Here is a 17117-nt window from a genome sequence, read left to right on the forward strand (position 1 = left end):
CACCTCCCGACTTTTGTGGTATGAGAGAACAGAATGGCCCAGTCTCGTGGCGACCGTTCGTTCTCGTCTTTCCACAATCTCTTGAAGATGATTCTCTCACCCAACAACGCGTCCACTCGGCCGACGCACGACGATGCCGACCTGGCCGACGACGTGGATGAACCGCCAGATCACCGTATGCACCACGCGACCACGATGCACTCCGAAGATGTCATCTACACTCGTCCCCCCATCCCGGATCGCAAGGAATCGCTGCTCACCCGTGCTCTCAAGAGTAGCCCCGAGATGTCTCCGACCGACCAGCACCCACCCTCCCTCCACGACTCGACCTACATGTACCGCTCCTATCCGCACAGCAACATTAGCGGCGTCTCCACGGCAGAGCTCACCAGCGATGGCGGCCTGACGAGCCCGTCTTTATCAAACACTCCCAGCCCGCCTCTACCTCCACAAATGATGGGCAAGCCAGGCCCAATGCCGGGCCACAAGGAGCTTGCGCCCAAGGTGAAGGTAGTCGACACCAACGAAACCACCGTGGAAGCCAACCTCGGGCGCAAGCGATGCATTAGCTTTGCTTGTGGCCGCAAGACCGAACAACAAAAACCGCCAACCCCGCCACCTCAGCCGGAAGAAAAGAAGGACGTGGCTGCTGAGCCGCTTCAGCGGCGGACCGCCCTCACCTTCGTATGCCCCGGACGAGACTTGGGAAAATTGCGAGATCGCTCGCCGGCAGCCACACGGAAGACCGCGTTCCGCACGCGCTGCCGTGGTTCCCCAGCACCCGTCGGCCGCAAGCCATCCCCAGACCGAATGGATGCTCCCTCAACAGAGAAGGCCACCGAAATCTCGACGCCCAAAGGTGTCCCCACCAGTGGTCTGGGCAAGTTTGAGGAATCCGAAGCTACTCGATTTCACGAATTCGCCAGCTCGGTCGAAGAGGACGACGAGTGGGTGAACAAGGCGGCTGAATACACCCAAAAGATTACCTTGAACGACTGTATGAAGAAAGAGATGGCCATTCGACGGCTCGGCGAAGAGGCCGAAGAGGAGGCTGAGGAGGAAGAAGAAGAAGATGCCGAGGACGCTGCCGATGATGACTCGACCATCCATGACTTTTCTTCGGATGATGGCAACGAGTCTGACAACGAAGCCGGCTTTGCGGATTCAGATGAGAGCGACGACGACGACGAGTACGAGTTCTGGGCTCTGTCGCGCCCGGCTCCGAGTTTTCCTCCCTCCCAAGCTTCGGACACCATGCCTCCGGCCATTGAACGTCGCGCCTCGAACACGTCTTGGGGCTCGATGACCGATGACCACCAAAAATGGCTCCCGGCTCCCGTGCAGCGAATTGCTGGTGCTCGCCCTGCCAAGGTCTCGAAGATGCGCCCGGCCACCCCCAACCTGCCGGACAGCACTGATTTCGTTTGTGGAACTCTTGACGAGGATCGTCCCCTCGAAGTTGCCTACAAGTCTTGCTTGGAGCAACGGCGTATGTCGAAGCACATCCTCATCCCGCAAGATATCGACCCCAGCTTCCCGACGAGTTGTCCAGAGGATGAGGAGGATGAGGAGGAGGACTGGTCGAATGACGACCTCAAGGAGGTTGCTATGCGCCGTGAGGATTCGAGCCGCGGCCGAGCAGAGGGATCGGCTCGCAAGCCATCTCCGCGACACTCGCCCAAGCGTATGGTGTCCCCGCCGCCTCCTCGTGCCGGTCGGTCGTCACCCAAACGCCTCAAGTCCCCGCCTCCTCGTCTGAGGATCAAGTCTCCTTCTCCCGATACCAGCAAATGGGCCGAGGATATGCCTCGCGCCCAGTCACCCGACGGTCTCAACATCAGCCACCTGGTGCAGCGGCGGCCTTTGGTGCGCACCAAGTCGTTGCCACGGACTCCTAATCCATTCTTCACTGGGTTGGAGAAGTCGCACCGGTGGCAGGGCATTCCGCCCTTGACCGAATCCCCCGAACGTGAGCGATCTCGCACCCGGGAGTTACACACGCGCGGGCCCGTCGACATTGTCGAGGGCCTTGAGAAGAAGCGCCAGAAGCGCAAAGAAAAATTCTGGCGCCAACATTGCCGCAAAGCTGCCAAAGAGCAGATGGAGCGGCGGCCGACCCCCGGCCATGGAGCCGAACGGATGAAGGAGCTTGGCCTCGAAGTTGCTGAGAGGTGCAGGGCTTACGGTGTCGGTCAAGACACCCAGCTCGTCCTATCTGTTTGAGGCATTCCTACCCTACCCACACCTATCCTACCCTGTACATATTTCTTTTTATTACAGTTCGGTCTGTGACTCGGACGCCTTTCGCTTTACATACTTAACCTGATGGTCCTTTTTCCTTTCTTCCCTCTTTCTATTCGTGGCGGATCTCTCTCGCTCTCTTCTTTTGCATTTCCTATTCGCTGCATGGGTTCCGGAGCATATACCCCCTTTGATATTTGGTTGTATGTGGATATAGCGGAGGATAACTGAAGTATCATATGAACTAGAGATATTACTATACCAGTATTTCAATCCAATAAATAATGGTCTATATTTCTCTCGTGTGTATAAACCTCGGAAGACTGGGTTGTTGCCACCGCCGATCTTGCTGCCTGAGGCCACCACTTACCACAACCGATCCCCGAAAACATCACCGCAACCTGTCTTCTTGCTTCTCTCCCTCCCCGACTCCATCCACACTTCAACCCCCAGCCCTTTTCTGGACTGTCAACTCCATCTCCTCTTCCTTCCTGTCGAGGTTCCTCCGTTTCCTGAAGTGCTTGCACCCGTCACCATGTGGATCGTCAACTGGTGTAAGTGCCGTCCAACCCACCCATCACAGTCTCTATAAGTCGGGCAGAGCAACAAGGGGAAGATTGTTTGGACATTGCACACAGTCCAGGACTAGTGTTGGAGATGCTAGGTCCTCCACCTGGAAACCGCGACTTCCAACACCCGAGATGTTTTGAGCCGCGGTTCCCTCTGGCGTGATGCCTGTGACATGGGAACAACAGGACACCGGGAGGGGTGTCGTTCTGTGCGCCGTTACTGATTTGATTTCATACAGTTTACGATGTTCTGGCATCGCTGGGTCTTATGAACAAGCATGCCAAGCTCCTCTTTCTCGGTCTGGATAACGCCGGAAAGACAACGCTGCTCCACATGTTGAAGGTGAGTACTGTTGATTTGCGGAGACGAGACAGACAGATAGATACTGACCGTTTCACCTTCAGAACGACCGCGTTGCCGTCCTCTCCCCCACCGCACACCCGACCTCGGAGGAACTCGCCATTGGCAACAACCGGTTCACAACCTTCGATCTGGGCGGTCACCAGCAGGGTGAGTCCAGCCACCCCACTCCCTTCTTCATCCACCTCATACAGGTCCGCTGATAATGTGTGATAGCCCGCCGCCTGTGGAAGGATTACTTCCCCGAAGTAAGCGGGATCGTCTTCCTGGTCGACGCAAAGGACTACGAGCGCTTCCCCGAGTCCAAGGCCGAGCTCGACGCCCTCCTCGCCATGGAGGATCTGGCCAAGGTTCCCTTCCTGGTGCTTGGAAACAAGATCGATCACCCTGATGCCGTGAGCGAGGATGAGCTCCGCCACCAGCTTGGTCTGTACCAGACTACCGGCAAGGGCAAAGTGCCGCTTGAGGGCATCCGGCCCATTGAGGTTTTCATGTGCAGTGTTGTGATGCGGCAGGGTGAGTTTTTTTTTGTCTTCGTTTCGAGAATATTTGTGAGATACGTGCTAATTTGTTGTGCCCTATAGGATACGGTGAGGGTATCAGGTGGCTGTCTCAGTATGTCTAGACAGAGTCCTGAGAAAAAGGGACTCGCGTCTTCGCTGCTGTTGCTGTCCTTCCATTTCTGAAGCCCACGGTTAGACGTCTTTGCTTTTGACTTCTGTTTCTGATTGAGACAAGCAGAACGCAAGCCTGGATGAACTGGCTGACCGGATGGATGGACGAGACTATCACTGAAACCGAAATGAAATGAAACCACCCAACCACCCCATCACCAATCACCCTTTGCCCGTCCCCTCGGTCCCCCCATTTCGCTTTTTCTCCGATATCTAGATTTTCCCCTTCCCGTGTCCTTCCTAAATCCCCGACTTCAAGTGCGGAAGTCTCCTACTATTCCTGTTGATCATGTTCTTATTACCTTACTACCTATCACTGTTGCTACAATCCATGGCTTTTAATTACGAATTCTTTTCGTGTTGTCTCCTCTCTTCGATCCAATTTGTTCGGTGTGTGGTTGCTCGGCGGCGTACTGTTGTCCTTGCTGTTAGGCAGTTGCAGTTAACTTCAGCCAAAAGACCTGAACCTCACTTAGACTTCCATAGGAAAGACAAGAAACAAAGTCTGTTTAACGACTTGTTTGTTTCAGTGGCCGTTACAAATTGATCAGAGGATAAATGGAAAATATGACCACAGACTGCGCAGAACAAGACTTGCGAATAGCGCCTTCATTATCCAAAGGAATGTGCACTGATCCTCCGAGGACCAGACAGAGGAACCGTAAAGAATCCGAAAAGAAGAATAGTTGGTCCAATCGGCCAAGCAGGTCAACAGCGCCAGAATTGTAATGTATAAGCTATTTGCCATTCGCTCAGCTGAAGGTACTGAGGGAACCAAACCCTGCGAATCCCACTAAATCCACTTGGATGGAGTGCCTGCGTATCGAAGCCTTGGAATGATTGAAGGAGTTGAGACCAAAGTTATGCGAGAGAAGGAGACAAGGCTCATGCAAAAGCTGAACACAGAGAACGCAAGCAGCTCATCAATTCAATTCGTTAATACCCATCTACCGTGATCTCGAAATGACAACTATTCCTCGACTCCAAGCGTATCAGTGCCCTGCCTCTGTCTGCTCTTGTATCCCATATGGTTAGTTCTTCGGCAATATACAGGTGAGATGCATTGTCTGTAAACCATATTGCTGGTGTCCTGGAGGTCGTATTTTAGGATGGAAGGATGGAAAGGCCGTTTTTGACAATCTGGAAGCGTGAAGCCCAAGAGCAGACCAGGTGGATCGGCAGGGCAAAGCAGATATTCCCCATGCATGCATGCATGCATGGCCCGCGGAATGCGCCAAACGGGAACTACAGACGCATTACCCACTCCATGCAAGGGAATATCTCCTCCCATCTTGCAGATCTGGAACTGGTCTACTCCACTCTTTGCGGACTAGCAATCTATTCAGAAGAGATGGGCGGTGAACACGCTAGCCGACCTACCTTGTTGAAGACAATGTACCCAAACTAGTGGTGGCAAGACCGAGGTTACCAGACGAGGCATTACCAGAGCAGGTAAAGGAACAGAAAAATGGATGAAGACTAGAATAAGAGACGATAAACAAACAGAAGACAACGACATGAGCTTTCGGAGAGAAAAAAAAGGTGAGCGGGAAGGGGGAAGAAGGTTAGGAAGGGGAAAAAAACACTCGAGACATCACGAACATAACCAGTCCCACCCCTTCCAGGATGCCGAAAAAGTAAAAACCGTTCCAGATGGTAGGAAACAAAAAAGAAAGACGGGAAAAGAAAACAACTCAAAAGAGGACTCATTCAACTCCGCCTGGTGTGTCGCACAGGCTTCGGCCATGAAATGATGATTTGATGCGGGGGATTGTTCGCTAGTTCGCACGGGTGCCCGGGGTTTGTTCCGTGTGTGGTTTTGGAAAGGGGTGAGGATATTATCGGCTTGTTTCGAGAAGAAAAAAACGGGGTGATAAGGAGGCCGGCACCGCTGTTTGGGTTTTGTTGTGGGAAGACTGGCGAGTTCCCTCGATCATCGTGCATCGTTTCGTACTGTAAGAATCCGGGGACTTGCGGCGGAGGTTGTATGAGTGGTGGTGGGTGTGATGGTGGGTGTATCATACGTGGAGGCGCCGTGAATAGAATTGACCGTCAAGAGACTTATCTCCGCCCGAACCTGCTGCACATGGGGAAGCTCGTATTGATTCTCATTTCTTCTTTTGCTTGCGCGGAGGAGTAACGGGCCCGCCGGAGCTCATGCCACCGTAGACGTACTTTTGTTTCTTTTCCGCTGGTTTCAAAATCTATGCAGAGAAAAAAAAAGTGGTTAGTGTGGGAAACGTCTCGACAAACAAAGACAACTCACCTGGAAGGAACAGAGAAGACTCTCGTCGACACTCATCATGGCTCCCGCATTGTCGAATTCACCGCAGTAGTTGGGTGCGCTGAATAGAGTGACCAGCTGACGCTTCGAGAAGAACTCGTACCCATCCTCCACGACTTGATGAGCGCGGCATATCAAGTCCATGTCGTGTTTTTGCAGGAAACGCGAGACCACATCCGGACCAAAAGTGAACGATACACCACGGTCGTTCTCGCTCCAGCCAGTGATGTCCTTGTCAGGATCGGACCACAGAAGATCACAGAGCAGGCCGCAGTCGGGGATCTGTTGTCAGTGTTAGCGCATGGGGCCTTCAGCTGCGGAAAGCTCGGCCAGAAGGAACAAAAGAGAAAACGTACATCCGTGGGGCGCATGACCCTGCGAATCTGCTCCATAGAGTTGAGATCGGGGCTCAGACCGCCGTGCATGGTGAAGATCTTCTCGTCAATGATGGCTGCAATGGGAAGGCAGTTGAAGCAATCCGTGAACGTCTTCCACAGCTTGATGTTGTATCGTCGCTTGCACTCATCGTAGAATCCGTAGATACGGTTGATCGAGGCGCACTCGTGGTTCCCGCGCAGAACAAAGAAGTTCTCCGGGTACTTGATCTTGTAGGCCAGAAGGAGGCAGATGGTCTCGAGCGACTGCTTGCCACGGTCGACGTAGTCGCCGAGGAAAAGGTAGTTGGCCTCCGGAGGGAATCCGCCGTATTCAAACAACCGCAAGAGATCGTAGTATTGGCCGTGGATATCACCGCAGATCTGAAGAGAGGACACGTTAGACCCGCGGGGCTCCCCCGTTGAGGGTGCAGACACGCGACTTACCTTGATCGGGGCCTCCAACTCCAGCAGTATCGGCTGAGAGATGAAGATCTCTCGGGCCTTGGTGCAGAGATAGCGAATTTCGGACTCCAACAGCTGCACCTGCTTGCCCGGCCGGCTGCCCCTCACCTCCAGCAGCCGATCAATGATAGAGTCCAGATCCACTTCCTGGTCGGCCATGTCGGTCGGCCTCTAACGAATGACACGAAAAATAAGGAAAGGAAAAGGAAAAAGAGAGATGGAGGGATTCGAGGGAGGAAGGGGTGACTCCGGAGCGATCGGGAGGATGGACGGTGAAGATTTAATGACGCGGCGGCTATGTCCTGTCACACTCAGGGTGATAAGTTAGCGAGGTCTCTCAAGCATCCCGAGGTATTTCAAGACGGCTGCAAATGGGGCCTCGAAGATAAGACGCGTGTTTTTTCTTTGCTATCATTCCCCCTTGAGGAAGTGTGGGTGGACTCGTCCGAGGGAAAACAAGGATCCGACAAAGGTGACCTACCAAACCAGAGTTCAACGAGACCAAGAGACTCAAGAAGAAGAAAAAAGGGCCCTACGGCCGCGGAATCAGGGGTTGGACGGAGAGTCCAGATGAGGTGGACGATGCGCCTGCGGAGAGTGAATCGGATGCGTGGATAACACGAAAGGGCGGTTGGGGAGCGGCTCCTGGGCGCCTCAACGGAAGTTGGGGCTGAGCGAAAGACGGTTGGAGTCGATGTGGTCAAGGCCGTGAACCAAGCAGACGATAAGAATCGACGCGATGGCGATGGGTTGATGAGGTGGAGAGAATCGGGTTATGATGGTGAAGGAAGGAGGGGTGTGGGAAGGGAGTCAGGGCAATCAAGGGAGAAATTTTTTTTCGGACCTGGAAACTCTTCGCGGGCGATCGGTCGGGGGAGATGACAAAGGTCGCAGGGATCCAAAACAAACGAGGACGAGCGTGGGAAACGAAAGTCCGGGAATTGGGGATGGAAAGAGAAAAGAGAAGGAAGGAGAAGTGAGAACACGAAAGAAAGCGAGATTCTGGCGGGCGAGAAAAGCGGGAAGCGGTGTTTGCATTGCCTGTTTGGCTGGGCCATTTGTTATATATAGATCCAACTTGTGTAGGCCTGTCTGTGTCACGCCTTTTCCCCTAATTACTATACGAAAACTGGTCATGATGTAGAAATCTCTCTCTCTTGCTGGTCTAGACTCGATCGAGACTTACCCTGAGGATGCAGAGTCTATAATGTCATTGTCCTGCTAGGCTCCACCAGGCACCCCCCCCGATAAGACCGGCGGTCCCGAAGCTGACAGTTCCAACTATTTGCCTAGGCATTTATTTATTTACTACAGAGGATCTCTAGGGACATGTCTGGAAGACATCACCGGCCCGGACTGTAGTCTGTCGAGGTAGTGTTCTGCTCCAATTACAGATCGAGATACCCTCCTTTCGGGAATTCAGGGAAATGTCCAACGACATCCGGATACGACAGGCAACACCACTCGACTTATCTCCCATATTGCAGTAGATGTCCACCGCAACGGCCAGAATACGTCTATCTCTTCTTCCAACGTGAGGAGTGTCTCGAGGCCTATCGGAAGTATTTTCGCACCCTCGTCAAGCACCACAGTATCATCCCAGATTGCTTTGTGATAGTCGCAGAAGTGGCACTAAGCAACCAGATAAACGGGTACTGATTGTGAAACCACGACATGGAGATAGAGATCGGGCCGAATTCAAAAGAAACCCCACTGCAAGATGACTAGTTAGTAGGTAGGGCAGCAAGCAGCGGAGCTGCATGCATGCATCTCGAATGTGAATATGAATATTAGTATATCTGACTGATAGAGGCTAGCCACTCTCCGCACCATCAGAGAATCAGAAACAGCATATCATATCTCCATGCCCTTCGACGGAGTAAAGTTGTATGAAAAGGCCGGGTTTAATGAGTATGGGGCTTGGACGTGGGCTCGACAGGTGACTGAGATGGATAAATTGATGCGGTGGGATCTTTGACCATGTACTCGGTATCAAGCTTGTTACGAGACATATACCATGCAGCCTGTATCATTTGTGGTCTGGAAGAAGAGAAGATTTAAAAGATCTTGCTTTATTTTGAGAATCTGGCTCTTCGCGCCTCATGTCTCATGCGATCAAAGACAACAACAAAAAACAAAATAGCACAAGGGGAATAGGAGAAAAAAAAGCAACAGCACAAAATCCACCAACGCCAACTCCAAGGTACAGACAGGACACGCCAGCGCCTGTCTTTTCGGAAAACGGTAAACACAACAAAAGCACAGTAAAAGCAAGAGGTTCAATCGGCCGTAAATTTGATCATACATCCGACCCGCCATATCTCGTGGGTAACCCAAAACCAAAAAAAAGAAACAAAACAAAGACGCCAGAAACAATGCACTTTGACGGGAGAAGAGTCGTCGAAAGGAAGGTCTTCGTAGAGCTGATGACCGGTCCACTTGTGGCTTCGGGTTTCGTTTCATCCCAATAGACCAATAGACGCGAGAATGCCACACAATGTTCTCGGGAGATTATGAGAAGTGTATCTTGAAGATAGGAAGGTAAGAATCGACAATCGTATATGTTTTAGCCGCTCAATGTCCGGCCACTGCTCACGATAGCCTGGCCGTTGGCGCGGGAAAGAGATGAGGCTGGCAGGGCTGTCGAATGGTCCAAGCCCGAGCCAACTAGGTGAGCTGTTAGGTCCTTATGAGAGTTGTCCCAGGCATGGTCTCCCAGTACCGTGAGCCAGCTATGGCCCACCTCGTGCCGCAGGACCTCCAACTGTTGACGACAGAGTTCTTCGTCCAAGGACCAGTCCTTGACCAGGGCCGGCGGTTGCATCAAGGATGCCTGCAAGGGTGGAGGACTTGGGGAGATGACATGCTTTCCAGGGCTCTGGATGCTGGATGATCCAGATTGAGTTCCGCTATCCAGCTTCCATTGGGGATCGGAAGGGACTAGGATAGATGGGTTCATCGGGGGTTGGATCTGTTGAATTGGGAGCACCGGGGGTATCGCTGCGCTTGTACTGCCGAGTCCATCTGCCATGAACGGATTGTCCAGTGAGAGGTCGACGATTCGGCGCCGTTGAATCTTCTTTCGTCGATTCGACCCCCCTTCACCTTCATTCCGCTGCACAGTCCGCAGCCGCGAGTCCCCCGCATCCTGTGACGACCGTGCCGCTGCAATACCGTCGGGGAGTACGACAGTGGCGACTTTGTGTACAACTGTTGACTGATCTGTCGCGCTCGACCGCACAACCGGTGCAGCTTCGGGTTCCGCTGCTCGGTCAACGAGCTGTTTTCTCTCCGTGTATCCTGGGGCGCGGCCGTCGATGATGATGTCTTCTGAATAACCGGGGGTCCGACGGAACAGGTTCATGATCGTGACGCGATAGCCGGAGTGTGTCTTGATGAACGGGTTGCCAGCTACCCAAATCTCCCGTATTTCAGGGAGACCGGTCAGTCGGGCTATCTCGGTGGGGTCCATGAGGTTGTTGTCACGTAGATCCAGTCTCTCGAGAGACAGCAGTCTTTCAATGCCAGCGAGTGAACGGAGACGGTTGCCGCGAAGGTTGAGGGCTGTAATAGCCGGAAGGGGGTTCCGGGATAGCGAATGTAGAGAATCTATCATGCACTGAGAGAGATTGAGGGCTCGCAGAGACATCAAGGATGCGAGACTGTCGGGGATCTCGGTCAGGAGGTTCGCTGACAGATCCAGAGAGTTCAACGTATTGGCTACGGGGGCCAGACTGGCAGCGGAGACAGACGTTAATGAATTCTCCGGAAGACCCAGATGTCGTAAGAACCGCCATTTGGACGGGTGGAGTACTCCAGGAAGAAGGGTGGAGGAGCTGCCAGTGCGATAACCACCCGACGTCTCACTCGAGTTTGAGCTCCCTGAGCCCGTGCGTCGAATACGAGACGACTGGGCCCGGCTGTGGCGGTGACTCTGCTTCGAAATGGGTGGTCGAGTCGGCGAGATGCTTCCAGCTCTAGCGCGAATTTTTCTGTCTGCCCCTTCCGACCCAGCTCGTACCATCGAGGCCGCTTTGGGACTACTGCTTGTTCCTAAGGCAGTGTCGGCGATAGGGGACCCCGGAGCAGAAAGAGGGATGGCGTGGTCCATGCCCGGGTGAACCGGCTGGGAACCTGAACCGGTGCCGGCCGTCCATCCAAGTAGCGGTGATTGCTGAGACTTGGCGGACCGCCGCCGACGCCGGTTGATATCATCCAGCACGATCCTCGTCAGCAGGTCCGCCGGGTCATCTAAGTGAGCACGCTTGATGGTCAAGGTGCGTAGTTGCTCAGACAGTCGGTCCCAGCCGTAGAAGGAGCGGTAGTCTATGTCAATGATCTCTAAAGCGCTCAGGTTTTTGAAAGAATGCAAGGGTACAGCCGTTTCGAAAGGAAATTCTTCGTATCCACGAATCAAACGAGCGCGGTGGTCCGGGGCGAGGCGCAGACAGGGGATCTTGGTGAAGGCAGAGTAGAGATACTTCAGGTCTGCTTCTAGGGCCGCTTTGGCTTTCTCCGATCGGGAGGGGGAATCCTTTGATCCGAGGCCAAATGAGGACCAGAGGCCACTCATACCGGACATGACGCTACGAACGCTGGACACGGAGTGGATGGAGTCCCTATCGCCCCTGGAGCGCTGGGGCTTATTGAGAAAGGAAACGTAGGACTGCGACACCTCGGTATGGATATTCTCCAGTCGAACGTTCATGGGGCCCACAGCAATGGAGAGGTCCTCGAAGCGCGAGAGCAAGTAGAAAAGATGGTGGGGGGTCAGGGTGAGCTTGGCCGGCTTCAGGGCTTGCGTCGTAAACTTGAGCGCACCGAAGGACAACGCCGATGCCAGGGAGGTCGAGGAGAAAGCACTCGCGCTGGTCGGGGATTGGGGAGTTGCGCCATTAGTCTTCGAGGGCTGGCGTCGCAGTTGCAGAGCATTGGCGAGCGCCTTCTCGTGGGTGCGAACGAAGCTGGCGAGATTCTACACGGGGTCAGTGGATTTGAGGCACGGAGGGTATTCTTCGGGACCGACCTTGATGAAGAGTTGTCCATCTTCTGTGTTGAGTTTCTCCATGGTCGTCGAGGTAACGTCCAGACGGACCAGGTCTTCGCTCGGAGAGAGCTCAGAAGATGGAATCGCTCAGCAGGTACCGCCAGGGAAGGGAGACATCTTTGCCGGTGCAACCAGCAAAAAAACCAGAGGAAGAGAGTAGAGGGGGAAGGAGAAGGGAGTGTAACAGTGAGGGAAAAAGAGAGCGAGAGAGCGAGGAGAGAGTCAGAGAAGGGCCGAAGCGAAGGCGCGGCGGGCGCTAAAGACGACGGTGTCGATAACCCAATAAATCAATAATAAGCCGGTCTAACTAATTGCCTCTCCCATCAGCACATTTTTGTATTTTTTTTACTTCGGCTCTAGAGGATATTATCCTCCATCCTCTCGGAGTGTGGTGGCAACGCTACGTTCTGACTGGTCCTAACTCTCTTGATGATCCAAGGTCCCCCACCTCACCTCGTCCCGCTCCAAACCAAACCCAAAAAAAAAAACAAAACAAATCCTAATCAGTGGCGGCCGCGCAGTGATCACCAGCACCAGCAGCCACACACCATGCAGGCCCGGGTGGGACTGCCGAGTCACGGGCTGATTGGTGTAGGAGAGGGATATTTGCCAATCTCTTCGGGTCATGAACCATCGTCAGCTCGCATTGACATCTGACATTCCTCTGTTTCACGGCAAACGATAACTCACGCGCCCCGCTACGATTCTTATCAGCCCCGACCATGGTTCGCTGTGGTCCCTTCATCTCAGGGATCTCATCTATGTGAGGGATGTTTGGACTTAATTCACCATGGCCAACATCCTCCATTTTACTTTCACCCCCTGAAGTATATTGGGCCTATGATCCCTGGGTCGGATCAAACAGCGCGGGGTACTCTTCACTATGTACTTTCGCCGATACATACTTCCCCGATTGTTGATCGCAATGGCAATTCCCCAGGAATGAAAGACACACATGGGAATGCATGATCGTCCATTGGATCGCCCCCCCTCTCACCCTCTGCCCCCCTGCGTGTAAGTTGGCCCCGAACCCTTTGGAGGAACCCAGGCATCCTGGAGATTAGACGATCCCGCCGGAGTGGTGGCTGTGGTGTCTGCTGATTGGGGGAGACATCATTTGCAGATGCCAAGATGTAAGCGGGGGACTAACTAGCGGCCTGCAGAGGGCCCAATGCGGATCCGGGTAGGATTATTGACGTCTCTCGCGGCCAACGAGGGCTAAAGGCAACTTCAACGGGACCACGGGGGGGCGCCTATCGCGCCATAGGAGTTTCGGTGGTCTTGACCCGAGGGCAAACAATGAGGGAATTGGGATTGCGGCGACACTGGACGATGTAGGGCATACTAGTGATGGCTCAGCTGTGAGAGTGATACATTGTCGCATGGAGGTAATTGCTTTTGTCCAGTAGAACCACCAACAAGCGCAGTTGGCCCAAGCTGAGCCTAATTAACCACCATTCCGTGCATCCAGCGCGCCACCTAAATTGCAGCTGCTGCAAATCATCCCGTTTCGCCCCGTTGAGATTCGCATCCCTGACCGACAACTGGGGGCCGCGACGGTCACCTGACCATCCATCGTATGTACACCACAAGGTATGATTCTTTTTGTTCGTAGTGACCCGGAAGCATTCCACACCGAACAATACATCGTGGTAGCATCGCCGTTGAGATCCTAGCAGGACGACGAGTCCGGGTCCGATATCGCGCAGTAGCTCGTCTGCGCGGCACGTCAACACGCAGTGTGATCCATGCTCCAAAGCAATTCTCCCGATGAGGCGCCTGCCAATAGCAGTTGGGAGATTGCCGTCTTCACGCTGGGTTCGTCGCTAGCGACCATCTAGCGGTGAGATAGAGTGTGCCGCTCGGGGACTATGGGGTGTGTTTGATCAGCACAGATTCCTCTGGCGGGCTATCCCTCAAATTTGGAGGGCTGAACACTCGCGGTCGCCGGTAGGCGGGGGACACATTCCAATCTTGTCTCGGTCTGGGGGTGAGCGGCCAATGTCGTTGCGATATGGGCTCTCCGGCAATCACGGTAGCATTATTATTGTTATTATTGAAGATGCCGAATTCCGACCGATGAATGACTCGGGCGTGGAATGTCAGCAGCCACATCTCGCCTACATCTCGTACCATTTGCCCTGTAGAGAACTACCTACTGGCGGTGCACGGGCAAGAAGATGACCGCGCCCGTAAGATCATCCATCTGCTGATTAGGGTTTCTGCCCGCCACCAGCCACCGCGGATCAGCTGTGGCTGGTGCATGACCACGTGACGCTGATGTCATCACCGCCAGCTGCAATCAAGGTACAACACAACACCGACTCCAACCTTCTCACCCATCTCTGTGCCGGCATGCCTGCTCGCCGAACATGATCCCGGACGAGAAAGCCCCCGATCCATACGACCCCATTGGGCTTCCGGACTACGATCGAGAATTCATCGATCCCGACGACCTGCACCGGTTCGAGAAAGCGTTAAATGCGCCCGAGACCAACAGCTTGACCTTGGTGGCCATCAACGACTGGCGTCCGATCAACCAGAAGGTTCGCAAGCGCCGGAAAGCCCCAAAGCGAAGCAAGGATGAGACGAGGGAAGGTGTGCTTTACACGCTCCTGAAATGGCCGTTTCTGGTGACCGTGTTCGCGTGGATCACCGTGCTCAGTATCGGCTACGTACTGGTCCGGGTGTATATCTTTCTGTACGAGCAACTCGTGACGTGGCGCGGCAAGCGCCAGAAACTGCGTCGAAGCCTGTGGACGAAGACCAATTATCCGGATTGGTTAAAAGCTGCCCAAGAGCTGGATGCCCATTTGGGTAATGTCAAATGGAAGCAGGAGGATGAATATGCCTACTACGATCACCTGACGATCAACAAGGTCGTGGCTCAATTGAAAGATGCCAGGAAGGATGCCGAATGGGAGTTGCAGCACCGGCGCATCGACGCTAGTGAACCGCCTGCCGTGGAGGAGCTGCAGGCTATCCTCGAGGCGTGCGTCAAGAACAACTTTGCCGGAGTGGAGAACCCTCGCGTCTACAGTGAGGCGTACTCCGGGACAAAGGATCTGGTCCAGGAATACATCGACGAAGTACACGCCTGCATCAAGCTAGTTCTTGACAGCAAACAAATTGACAAGGAGGCCAAGTACCGGCACTTCAAACACCTGGATACCAATTTCGGACGCACTGCCCTCTGTCTTTCGGGAGGAGCAACCTTCGCTTATTACCATTTCGGTGTCGTGAAGGCACTCCTGGATAATAATGTCCTGCCGGAGATCATCACGGGTACGTCTGGAGGCGCGCTTGTGGCGGGCTTAGTCGCGACGCGCACCGACGAAGAACTGAAGCACCTACTGGTGCCAGCCCTCGCTCATCGGATTCGTGCCTGTCACGAACGGTTTCCCACGTGGATGCGTCGCTGGTGGCGAACTGGAGCTCGATTCGACACCCTCGATTGGGCTCGACAATGCAGTTGGTTCTGCAGAGGGTCCACTACCTTCCGGGAAGCGTACGAACGGACGGGCCGCGTCTTAAACGTCACCTGCGTGCCTTCGGACCCTCACTCGCCGACCATTCTAGCCAACTATCTGACCTGCCCGGATTGCGTTATATGGAGTGCCGTGCTGGCCTCGGCAGCTGTTCCAGGGATTCTTAATCCAGTGGTGCTAATGACCAAGAGACGCGATGGAACACTCGCACCGTATTCATTCGGACACAAGTGGAAAGATGGCAGTTTACGCACCGATATACCCATCAAAGCGCTTAATTTGCATTTCAACGTGAATTTCACTATCGTTTCTCAGGTCAACCCGCACATCAACCTCTTCTTCTTCAGCTCGCGAGGCACTGTTGGACGACCAGTGACGCATCGCAAGGGGCGCGGCTGGCGCGGCGGTTTCCTGGGCACTGCGATCGAACAGTATATAAAACTGGACCTGAACAAATGGCTCCGCGTTCTCCGACACTTGGAGCTTCTCCCTCGACCAATGGGCCAGGACTGGAGTGAGATTTGGTTACAGAAATTTAGCGGCACAGTGACTCTCTGGCCCAAGACCGTCCCGTCCGACTTCTATCATATCCTCTCGGACCCCAGCCCGGAACGACTAGCGCGCATGCTCCACGCCGGCCAGCAAAGCGCTTTCTCCAAAATTCAATTCATTCAGAACCGACTCAAGATCGAGTTTGCAATCATGAAGGGTCTGAAGCAGTGCGCCCCGGCAGGGACCGTCGGGGGCCGTGCTCTGTCCCCGATTCTGTCTCGCCGGGTAAGTCATCCAGAGCACGAGCCCTCGGACGACGACGCGCTGGTCCGGCGGTTGGACGAGAACTTTCCTGAGCGAGACGGCTTCAGCTCCAACGCTTCAACTGCGTCCTCGCGCCCCCAGACCCCGACTTCTCGCCGGCGAAGCAGTGTTATCGAGGAAATGCGCCGCCAATCAGCTGTGTTCTTTGACGACGATATCTACACCGACGAGGATGCCATTGTCACTTGATTCTGATTTGATCATGTTGTCATGGAGCCGTGCGTGAACCTTTTCTCCCGAGCCATGACGTCGCACAGCCAGCATCGGTTGGAATTCGAACCCCCTCTTCGGGACACCCGCGTTTCTCGCTCTGCCGTCACAAACCTTATCCCTCAACACCCCGCGCGCAGACAGTATTGCCCGACATGACAGGCGGCTCTTGTCGATCTCTTTTGCTCGGAGACTTTCGGATCTCGTCGTCCTACCAGCATCTCGGGGTCTCGACCTTCCCCCTCTTTTTTGTTTCCCGCCCCCCATGCACATACCCCATACCACACTCATTTTCTGCCTGCATTCTCTGCGTGCATTATCAAGGAGTTCTGTATCACTTGTTGCTTCATGATGCCCCCTTTTCCTCCGTTTGGTTTGTTGCACACGAGATTACGACGATCACGGCTTTGCTCACTTTGGTTGTTATTCGCATTATGAGTTCACTTCTGTTAGACTGGGAACGCAGAGAACAGGGTAGCATGTAATACCTAGCCTATACAAGATGACTTAGTTCTACCCTGTGTATGAATACAACTTCTTTTTTTCATTGGCAGTCCTCTCGAACCCTAACTCTTTTGTTATTTGCTC

The 17117-nt window shown here is 53.9% G+C and overlaps 5 protein-coding genes across 5 annotated transcripts; 3 read left to right on the plus strand and 2 right to left on the minus strand.

The window, feature by feature from the left end:
- Positions 1–87: 87 nt before the first annotated feature.
- N7510_010588 (DUF2457 domain-containing protein) lies at positions 88–2223 on the plus strand (the record flags this gene model as incomplete). Its single annotated transcript, XM_056982513.1, has 1 exon — positions 88–2223. One exon carries the CDS (start codon positions 88–90, stop codon positions 2221–2223), a length of 2136 nt encoding a protein of 711 aa, XP_056828007.1.
- Positions 2224–2776: 553 nt separating this feature from the next.
- Positions 2777–3796, plus strand: sar1 (Arf family GTPase SAR1; the record flags this gene model as incomplete). The annotated part of the gene is made up of 5 exons (XM_056982514.1): positions 2777–2795; positions 3050–3153; positions 3216–3321; positions 3388–3687; positions 3756–3796. The coding sequence occupies 5 exons, from the start codon at positions 2777–2779 to the stop codon at positions 3794–3796; spliced, it is 570 nt and encodes a 189-aa protein (XP_056828008.1).
- Positions 3797–5953: 2157 nt separating this feature from the next.
- Positions 5954–7127, minus strand: glcA (type 1 serine/threonine-protein phosphatase catalytic subunit GLC7; the record flags this gene model as incomplete). Its single annotated transcript, XM_056982515.1, has 4 exons — positions 5954–6049; positions 6112–6411; positions 6486–6887; positions 6951–7127. 4 exons carry the CDS (start codon positions 7125–7127, stop codon positions 5954–5956), a joined length of 975 nt encoding a protein of 324 aa, XP_056828009.1.
- Positions 7128–9534: 2407 nt separating this feature from the next.
- On the minus strand, positions 9535–12036 carry N7510_010591 (leucine-rich repeat domain-containing protein; the record flags this gene model as incomplete). The annotated part of the gene is made up of 2 exons (XM_056982516.1): positions 9535–11943; positions 11995–12036. The coding sequence occupies 2 exons, from the start codon at positions 12034–12036 to the stop codon at positions 9535–9537; spliced, it is 2451 nt and encodes an 816-aa protein (XP_056828010.1).
- Positions 12037–14387: 2351 nt separating this feature from the next.
- N7510_010592 (patatin-like phospholipase domain-containing protein) lies at positions 14388–16508 on the plus strand (the record flags this gene model as incomplete). Its single annotated transcript, XM_056982517.1, has 1 exon — positions 14388–16508. The coding sequence occupies one exon, from the start codon at positions 14388–14390 to the stop codon at positions 16506–16508; it is 2121 nt and encodes a 706-aa protein (XP_056828011.1).
- Positions 16509–17117: the final 609 nt, after the last annotated feature.

This window comes from Penicillium lagena (genome assembly GCF_028827675.1).
Source record: "Penicillium lagena strain IBT 129212 chromosome Unknown utg000008l_segment0_segment0, whole genome shotgun sequence".
Lineage (NCBI taxonomy): Eukaryota > Fungi > Ascomycota > Eurotiomycetes > Eurotiales > Aspergillaceae > Penicillium > Penicillium lagena.